This window comes from Astatotilapia calliptera, chromosome 10, assembly GCF_900246225.1.
Source record: "Astatotilapia calliptera chromosome 10, fAstCal1.2, whole genome shotgun sequence".
NCBI lineage: Eukaryota > Metazoa > Chordata > Actinopteri > Cichliformes > Cichlidae > Astatotilapia > Astatotilapia calliptera.
The window spans coordinates 33,783,003-33,792,737 of NC_039311.1; the positions used below are offsets into that span (position 1 = coordinate 33,783,003).

The 9,735-nt window shown below is 50.7% G+C and overlaps 1 protein-coding gene across 1 annotated transcript; it reads left to right on the plus strand.

Annotated features, from left to right (window-relative positions):
• Window positions 1–471: 471 nt before the first annotated feature.
• Window positions 472–7,268, plus strand: ik (IK cytokine). Its single transcript, XM_026180963.1, has 20 exons — window positions 472–693; window positions 1,335–1,401; window positions 1,498–1,590; window positions 1,668–1,727; window positions 2,104–2,271; window positions 2,658–2,772; window positions 2,850–2,920; window positions 3,329–3,375; window positions 3,620–3,783; window positions 3,907–4,015; window positions 4,274–4,313; window positions 4,418–4,571; window positions 4,645–4,663; window positions 4,746–4,830; window positions 5,852–5,938; window positions 6,043–6,100; window positions 6,175–6,263; window positions 6,358–6,466; window positions 6,908–6,942; window positions 7,054–7,268. Exons 1-20 carry the CDS (start codon window positions 684–686, stop codon window positions 7,079–7,081), a joined length of 1,608 nt encoding a protein of 535 aa, XP_026036748.1. The 5' UTR covers window positions 472–683; the 3' UTR covers window positions 7,082–7,268.
• The last annotated feature ends 2,467 nt before the right edge of the window (window positions 7,269–9,735 follow it).

The following is a 9,735-nucleotide window of genomic DNA, read 5'->3' on the forward strand; positions in this document are numbered from 1 at the left end:
CTCAGTGAAACAAACACTTTGCTGGTTATCTGGAGTTTGGAGTTTGTTGAAGGAGCTCTGAGTGAAGCTGTGTGAGTCCTGAAGGTGGCGCAGCAGCGAGCACCAGCTGGTCCTGGAGAACCTTCAGCTGTGGCTCCGCTGACCTGCGGGGGGCGCTGTGAGCCAGAGAAACAACACGTGACCGGGCAGGAGAGCTGCGGGTGTTTCAGTGTGTGAGGAACAAAGTTGAGCTGTGAATAAAAACCTCAGTGACGCAGAACAAACCTTTCCTCCATCAAATCAAAGAACTCCTTATTTAAACTACATGAAAATGATCTTTAAACACAGACAGTATTTGGCCTGTATTTTATTATAACTTTATTTATTTTTTTTTATTTCCTATTTTCAACTCATTTTAACCGGATTTGTACAATTTTGTTGTGTTTTTTATCTCGCGGTGTTCATTGACGCCGCTGTCTGTCCTGCGGTGTCTCCTCTCCTCCTGCAGGAGGTGCTGTGTCTCTTCTCTAACTCAAACGGACGTGACGTCACAGCACGGTAGCTCTCCTCACAGCTAACTCGGAGCTTGGCTGGAGCAAAGAGACCCGCAGCAGCTCAGAGAAACCCGAACACCGAGCCTTAGTTTGTCCCTGTGACCGGACCGTGCCAGATTCAGACCGCAGGAGAAGCAGCTGCCCGCAGAGATGCCTGAAAGTAAGCGTTAGCTCCGCATGTTAGCATGCTAACAGTCATTTTACGGGCTGTTAGCCGTTAGCTGTTTGTTTACTTAAAAACAGATGCAATAAAAACAGCAATTATTCGATACATTATTGAAATAAACACGGCTTTGGGAGCATGAGTGCTGAACTGGACCGAACAGTTGAACAGAAAAAGCCTCTGACAGCAGCTATTAGCCAAGCTTCTCCTCTCACTGCGCCACACCAGACTCCGCTCACACTTCTGCCGCTTTAAAGCGGCCTTGCTCCGTCTGTTGAGAGGTTGTTAGTAAAACTGTAGCACGGGGAAGGAGTCCCTCTACACATGGGCCAAGCCGGTTTACGTCGAAATCAAATAGTTTCCATGAAATCTGCAGTTATTTGTTTCAGTGTAAAACAGGGAACATATAAAGAGCAGAGCAGCTCCCAGCTGTGTCCTTTTAAACGAGGCGGCCCTGCTGTCTGCCTGTGCTCTAACATCTGCCTGTGCTCTAACATCTGCCTGTGCTCTAACATCTGCCTGTGCTCTAACATCTGCCTGTGCTCTAACATCTGCCTGTGCTCTAACATCTGCCTGTGCTCTAACATCTGCCTGTGCTCTAACATCTGCCTGTGCTCTAACATCTGCCTGTCTTTCAGCTGAGACGTACTCCAACCCTCTGGCTCCTGAGGGCCACGACATGGACGACCACCGAGCTGCAGCTCAGTGAGTCACACACACACTGATACACACTCCTCGCTGCTACTGCTGTGTTACTGTGTATTTCTTTGTTTTAATGTGTGTGTTTCCATCTGTCCTCAGGTCCAAACTGACCAATGATGACTTCAGGAAGCTGCTGATGACGCCGCGGGCAACGCCCTCCTCGGCCCCGCCCTCCAAGTCCAGACATCATGAGTGAGTGATGTCACGGAGAGAGCAGACGGGTGTTTACTCGCAGCACAGCTGACACGTCTGTGTTTTTAATTTCCCAGAATGCCGAGGGACTACAACGAGGATGAGGACCCCGCAGCGAGGAGGAGAAAGAAGAAGAGGTGGGTGCCGATTGGACGTTTGTTACATCAGAAAACTGCAGGTCAAAGGTCACCTGGCCTCCACAGAGCTGATAGCTCGCTGAGTGAAAGATGGCAGCTGGGCGCATCACAGGACTGTTAACATTAGCCGGGATTATGACGGGATTGTGGAAACACGGGAATATTCTGGAAGGAAAGGAATGAATGTTCACGACATTTAACAGTTTTTATTATTAATAATAAAAAGCCTGGACAGACGTTTTCACCTGTGATGTGCACGAGAGCGTTAAATATGTCGACACATACAGCAGTCCACAGCACTCAGGGTCTCAGACGGCGCCGCTCTGACCCTCAAATGCATGTTATTGATTATTGATCAGCTGTGGTTTGGTTGCAGTTACTATGCGAAGCTGCGTCAGCAGGAGATGGAGCGTGAGCGCGAGCTCGCCGAGAAGTACCGAGACCGAGCGAGAGAGCGGCGAGATGGCGTCAACAAGGACTACGAGGAGACAGAACTCATCAGCACTACGGCAAACTACCGAGCTGTCGGGCCGACCGCCGAGGCGTGAGTACCAGCCATCGATGACCCCAACATGGCCGCGCCGAGAGGAACGGGTCATTATCATTCTAACTAAACTCTCATCATTCACCCGTGTGTGTGTGTGTCTGTGTGTGTGTCTGTCTGTGTGTGTGTCTGTGTGTGTGTCTGTCTGTGTGTGCGTGTCTGTGTGTGTGTGTGTCTGTCTGTGTGTGCGTGTGTGTGTGTGTGTGTGTCTGTCTGTGTGTGTGTGTGTGTGTGTGTGTGTGTGTCTGTCTGTGTGTGTGTCTGTCTGTGTGTGCGTGTGTGTGTGTGTGTGTGTCTGTGTCTGTGTGTGCGTGTCTGTCTGTGTGTGCGTGTGTCTGTGTGTGCATGTCTGTCTGTGTGTGTGTGTGTGTGTGTGTGCATGTCAGCGATAAGTCGGCAGCAGAGAAGCGGCGTCAGTTGATCCAGGAGTCCAAGTTCTTGGGAGGTGACATGGAGCACACTCATTTGGTGAAAGGTCTGGACTTCGCCCTGCTGCAGAAGGTCAGAGGTCGCGGTCGTCGGGATAACCTGTGCGGGTGTGTTACCTGCTCAGCTGTTTATCTGTGTGTGTGTTACAGGTGAGAGCTGAGATCACCAGCAAGGAGAAGGAAGAAGAAGACATGATGGAGAAGGTCCAGAAAGAAGCCAAGTAAGGAACCATGGAGCAGAGCTGCAGCCCTGTGATCAGAACCTCACCTGCCTCTGTGACCTTTGACCCCTCACCTGTCTGTCTGTGTGACCTTTGACCCTCATCTTTCTGTGTGGCCTTTGACCCCCTCACCCATCTGTGTGACCTTTGACCCCCGTACCCATCTGTTTGACCTTTGACCCCTAATCTGTCTGTCCCTGTGACCTTTGATCCCTTGCCTGTCTCTGTGTGACCTTTGACTCCCGCACCTATCAGTCTGTGTGACCTTTGACCCCCTCTTTTTTACTTGTCTATGTGACCTTTGACCCCCGTACCCATCTGTGACCTTTGACCCCTAATCTATCTCTATATGACCTTTGATCTCTTGCCTGTCTCCGTGTGACCTTTGACCCCTCCCCTGTCTGTCAGGAAGGACGTGGAGCCCGAGGAGAAGATGGAGTTTAAGACTCGTCTGGGTGAGTCATGTTTTCTGGAGGAAGGTGTGGATGTGGGAGGAGGAGGTGAGGGAGGAGGAGGTGAGGGAGGAGGAGGGGAGGGAGGGGAGGTGTGACTGTTGTGAGTCTGGAGCGTTCAGGAATAAAGGAGGATCGTCTCCGGATCAAACGGAATCTTTTTAGAACAACGTGAATATTTTGGTGGAGAAATCATATGAACGTGAACATTGAACCCGGCGTTCCCGGTGTCTCCGTGTTCGCTCAGGCAGGAACATCTACCGCGTGGTGTTCAGGTCCGGCGTGACCGAGAGGAACGAGCTCTTCCTGCCCGGCAGGATGGCGTACGTGGTCGACCTGGACGACGAGTTCACCGACACCGACATCCCCACCACGCTGATCCGCAGCAAGGCGGACTGTCCCAGCATGGAGGTGAGGCCGAGTCCTCGCCGCGTCATCGCCACGCCAAAACATCCGAGTTCTCCAGCTGAATGATTTCAATATCGCAGAGCCCTGAGATCGTTCCCTCACGTTCTCTCATGTTCTGTCTCTCAGGCTCAGACCACCCTGACCACCAATGACATCGTGATCTCCAAGCTGACTCAGATCCTGTCCTACCTCAGGCAGGGAACCCGCCACAAGAAGATCAAGAAGAAGGACAAAGGTGAGTCTGCACAGCTGCTGGATGTTCTCCTGACGCTCTGCAGGTGTGCCAGAGGGCCTGGTGGCGCCAGTGTCCGGCAGCCTCGCCTCTGTCAGTGCGCCCCAGGGTGGCTACAATGTAGCTGCCATCACCAGTGTGTGAATGTGTGGATGACTGGATGTGTGAAGCGCTTTGGGGTCCTTAGGGACGAGTAATATATATAAATATATAAATACAGACCATTTTTCTTAGTCAAGCACTCACCTGTTTGTGTTTCAGGTAAACTGGACGATAAGAGAGCTCCAGAGGCTGATCTCAGGTCAGTTCACCCCACATCGCCTCATCACGAGTGTGTGTGTTTATTGTGTGTGTGTGTGTTTATAATGTGTGTGTGTGTGTTAATAGTGTGTGTGTGTGTTTCAGTATCTTTGAGGACATCGGGGACTATATACCGTCCACCAAACCCACCAAAGAGAAAGAGCGTCACCGGGACAGAGACCGGGAGCGTGACCGTGACGACGACACCAAGAGCCGCAGACACGCCTACTTTGAGAAACCGCGAGGCGACGAGCACCAGGTGATGTTGGGGGGTGGGGTTTGTTTGTGCCTGGTTTACCCGTGTGGTTCTAACTGTGTGTGTGTCTCTGCAGGTGATGGAGGTGGACACAGGTAAGCTCCTCACTGTGACTCACACGATCGTTCTGACCAATGACAGCTGATCGATAACTGATGGATGCTGCGTCTGTGGCAGGTCCAGGATCAGTCAGAGACCAGATCAAGATGATCAATGAGAAGTTTGCAGGAGCAGCGGGCAGCCAATGGCAGAGCCAGGAGCCATATCCTTGTTTTTGATTGGACTGTTGTATGAGTGGGTGGGGCTTACTGTACCACACCAGCTTCTGTCTGAGCTGGTTTACCTGTGCGCAGGTAAAGTCTGTGCTCATGTTGTGTTACAGGTGATGTTCTCGCTCACCTGTATGGGGCTCAGGTGTTCCGGTGATGTCACAGCTGCTGGGATGGAGCGGGAGTAGTAACGCGTGAGCTGGAGTAGTAACGCGTGAGCTGGAGTAGTAACGCGTGAGCTGGAGTAGTAACGCGTGAGCTGGAGTAGTAACGCGTGAGCTGGAGTAGTAACGCGTGAGCTGGAGTTGTACGGCCTGAGCTGGAGTAGTAACGCGTGAGCGGGAGTTGTACGGCCTGAGCTGGAGTAGTAACGCGTGAGCTGGAGTAGTAACGCGTGAGCGGGAGTAGTACGGCCTGAGCTGGAGTAGTAACGCGTGAGCGGGAGTAGTAACGCGTGAGCGGGAGTAGTACGGCCTGAGCGGGAGTAGTACGGCGTGAGCGGGAGTAGTACGGCGTGAGCGGGAGTAGTACGGCGTGAGCGGGAGTAGTACGGCCTGAGCGGGAGTAGTACGGCCTGAGCGGGAGTAGTACGGCCTGAGCGGGAGTAGTACGGCCTGAGCGGGAGTAGTAAGGCGTGAGCGGGAGTAGTACGGCCTGAGCGGGAGTAGTACGGCCTGAGCGGGAGTAGTACGGCGTGAGCGGGAGTAGTACGGCCTGAGCGGGAGTAGTAAGGCGTGAGCGGGAGTAGTACGGCGTGAGCGGGAGTAGTACGGCCTGAGCGGGAGTAGTAACGCGTGAGCGGGAGTAGTACGGCGTGAGCGGGAGTAGTACGGCCTGAGCGGGAGTAGTAACGCGTGAGCGTACTGAACAACTGTAGTACTACACACAAGAAAATACACAATATAGATACATGTATGTATGTGGTACAGTGATACAGGGTACCGACACCAGTACTGTGTGTGTGTGTGTGTGTGTGTGGTGTTACTGCAGTACTTGTCCTTAGCTGGTGTGTACTGGCTCTCAGAGGAGAGACTCCAGTAAGGAGCAGCTGGGAGATTTTTTTGGAGGATCAAACTCATACGCAGAGTGTTACCCTGCTACGTAAGACACACACACACAGAGACGCACACAGACGCACGCACAGACACACACAGACACACGGTGCGTTAACCTTCAGGTGTGTGTGACTACATCTGTGTGTGTAGGATGGACGACCTGGCCGTGGACAGTGATGAAGAGGTGGACTACAGTAAGATGGACCAGGTAACTCTGACTCCCAGCATGCACTGCAGCTCATCCTCACACAGCAACATGATGCTTTTCTGTGTGTGTTCCAGGGCAATAAGAAGGGTCCTCTGGGCCGCTGGGACTTCGACACTCAGGAGGAGTACTCGGATTACATGAACAACAAGGAGGCGCTGCCCAAGTGCGTGCTACTGTGTCCCTCCGCTCTGACTGACAGGCAGCCTGTGTGTGTGTCTGTGTGTGTGTATTCACTCTGTGTGTGTGTGTGTCTACAGGGCTGCCTTCCAGTACGGCATCAAGATGTCTGAAGGCAGGAAGACACGACGTTTCAAAGAGACCAATGAGAAGGCAGAGCTCGACCGCCAGTGGAAGAAGATCAGCGCAGTGAGAGAGACAGATGATCTGATATCCTCGTGTTGGTGTTGTTCCAGGTTCAACATTGCAAGTGACCAATCACATTGTTGTGACGTTATTCTTTGGCACGCCGAGACATTCGTGCATTTATGAAATTCCAATGTTGCAAGGACAATATCAGTTCTGCTCAGCGTTTATTAAAGGGTCAGGGTCCGTTGATCGGTGGACAGAGGCGGTTTCTCGCAGCTTAAGTACAGTTTTTTGTTTCACAGCAGCTTTTCCCGAAGTCCCAAAAGTATGACGTCACAACATTCTGATTGGTCACTTGCAATGTTGATCCTGGAACAACACCAACACAACGATATCAGATCGTGTGAGACAGACACACACACACAGGCAGAGTGAACACAGACACACACACACGCTGTAAACCAATCAAACACGACGCTGAAGCAGCTGTTTTTGTTTCAGATCATCGAGAAGAGGAAGAAGATGGAGGCTGACGGGTAACTACTTCCTGTTTGTTCTCAGCTCCTCGTTTATCACTTTGTCAGCCAATCAGGCAGCAGTGACCTTATGTATGACATCATAAATGATGGAAGACTTATTTTTTTCAGGGTCGACGTGAAGAGACCAAAATACTGAAGACGCCCCGCAGACCCAGCAGCTAAATCGATCATGTATCGATCGGCTTCATGTTAGTTTAGAAACATGTAAATGTACAGAGATGCTGTGAGGTCAGAGGTCACTGACCCCGATAAGTGTGTATTGTTATTGATTAGCTGTTCTTATTGATCAGTTTGTTTTGTGAGAATAAAAACATCCAAACATCTGCTGTGATTGCGGTTTCTCTATAAAGACCGCCAATCAGGAGGATGTGTGCTGATCAGCTGTATCCATGGAGCTGCAGTGGGCGGGGCCAGGAACAGACTGATTAGTATCATTTTTAACACGTGTGACGTCGTGACCTCACAATCTGAGTTTGTATCACGGATGTCTGTGAACGGGAAGATTACGATATTCGAGATCTGGCCTAAAGTAAAATAGAATAAAATAGACGCCCACATGAGTGACAAAGATGGCCGCTCAGAGTAAACTTCACTCTGCTCTCGCATTGGCTACCAACTCATCAGTCACAACCTCTTAACCAGTCAGCTCTTATAGATGAACAATATTTACAGTGACGAAGCTCAGTGGCGTCGCCCCCTGCTGGCCGTCACACAGAAAGCTTACAGTCCTTAAAGCTGTGTCGTCGGGTTATTGTTACTCATCACTGTTTTAGCTTCACCTGTTTTTAGCCAATCAGAGGATAGAAATCACATCTGTCCTCTGAGCTCACAGCTGGCAGACTCACAAAATGTGCTAACGCTAGACGTGCTAATCTAAGAAGCTAATCTAATTTTCATTTAAAGTAAGTAAACTGGAATGATGACATCACAAACACTGATTGGCTGTGGTAGATGTTGGACAGCGAGTACTCGAGTCTGGACGAGCAGCAGATGTTTACGCGCACATCTGCTGAGTGTCAGAGGTCACATCACAGATCCACAGGAACTGGTTAGCGAGGTCGTCAGTAGTGGTGTGTCTTACTGCATATTTTGGTATCGATCCGATACCAAGTAAATACGGGCCAGTATCGCCGATACCGATACTTTTCAATAAATAGGGTGGATGCCTCATTGAATTGCTAGATCGCAATTAATTTTCATGACCTTAAGTGTTTTTTGTGATTTTTCCTTTTGTATTATTAATTACTTAAAACCCAGGACATAATTAGGAGAAATAATTTATTTATAATTAAATAAAAAATGCTTTATTATTCTGGCGGCCGTGTACTGCGATGCTGCTGCAGATGAGATGGACTCACCTTCTCTGCATCTACAATCATGCCTCGCCGGCTTAAAACCTGTGCGCTGCTTGTGCTGTTGTTGTTTTTGGTGGTGATGTGTACAGTTGGCAGCAGGAGGGCTGCAGCCGTTGAATGTAGGCTACTGTTACAGCAACCGGGTGATCACTGTAAGGGTGGACAGCGCGCGGCTCGGGGTGAGCCGGAGGCTGGCGTGTCAGCGGGCCCTGCAAAGCTGGAGACGGAGGTCGAGGTGCGTGGGCGTCCTGCCACGCCTGAAGGCGGCACGCAGGACCATGCAGCCTGCGTGCCGGCCGTCTGCCCAGCTGCCTCTGAGCCCCGGCTCACTTCCACTCCTGCTGCACCGCCGCTGCTTGCCATGTGGGTGGCCATCAGGCCAGCTCCCGGGCTTCCGCTGGAGGCACGGGCGACCGCCAGAGTGGACACTTCCCTGTCGCATGGGGGCGCCGATGGTCCGGGCCGATTCCCTCGCCAGCTCGCGGGTGGGGTGAAGCGGGCGATGGGGGTATGTGGCAGGGCGTGTTCTGCGATGCCGCTGCAGGTTTGGTGGTGGTGATGTGTGCGGCTGCCAGCGGGAGAGCTGCAGCCGTTGAATGTACTGTTACAGCAACCGTGTGATTATTTTAAGAATAAATGATGCGGCGAAGCATGAAAATGCCGTCGGGTCTGCCGCAAACCAGTAAACAAATTAAAACAAATACTGTTGATGAACTATAACACACAAATTACAATTAAAATTCTCAACAACAAAAACAAAATATATAATTAATATGTAAACAACTTAATAACCCCCAAAGTGTCTAAGTCACGTGACGTGTCAGCGCAACACACGAAACATAAGAGGGGGGAGCAAAGTGTTCCTGCACACAGGAGCGGCGAGTCCAGCCTGGCTGTTTCGTTTTTGCCGAAAGCACAGCAAACAAGCAGAACTCAAAGTAAAGAATCGATCTAACCAGGCTAGTATCGATCCGATCCCGACTTGGGATCGATACTATCGATATTTGGATCGATCCGCCCACCACTAGTCGTCAGACCTGCTCTGAGCTGTGTGTGATAGCAGCTTGTTTCTTTGTTGATCTCATTAAGCGTTCCTCATCTTTACAGGACTCGTTAAGCTCGTTATGCGCAGCAGCTCGTTAAGAGATCAAACTCTTTGTTGTTGTTTGTTTGGACGAGTTCGTCCCCAGATTAGCATCAGAGAGGCTAACGAGAGCAGCTAATTACCCTGAGAGTGTGATGGACTCCTGGACTCATGAATATGGATGTGCGTGCTTCTCCAGGTGCTAATGTGCTAATGAGGCCTAGCAGCTCCGCCCACCCGCAGCTCTGACAGGAAATGGTTGTGTGGACATCAAAGAGGAACTTTGTGTTTAATTGAACTTTTTTATGACCTGATTTATTCTGAGAACTTCAGACTTTATTTCAAGTTTAT

Coding starts and splice junctions, on each gene's coding strand:
- ik (XM_026180963.1), top strand. Junction 3,376..3,619: donor GGAGTTTAAGACTCGTCTGG/GTGAGTCATGTT, acceptor GTGTTCGCTCAG/GCAGGAACATCTACCGCGTG. Junction 6,101..6,174: donor ACTACAGTAAGATGGACCAG/GTAACTCTGACT, acceptor TGTGTGTTCCAG/GGCAATAAGAAGGGTCCTCT.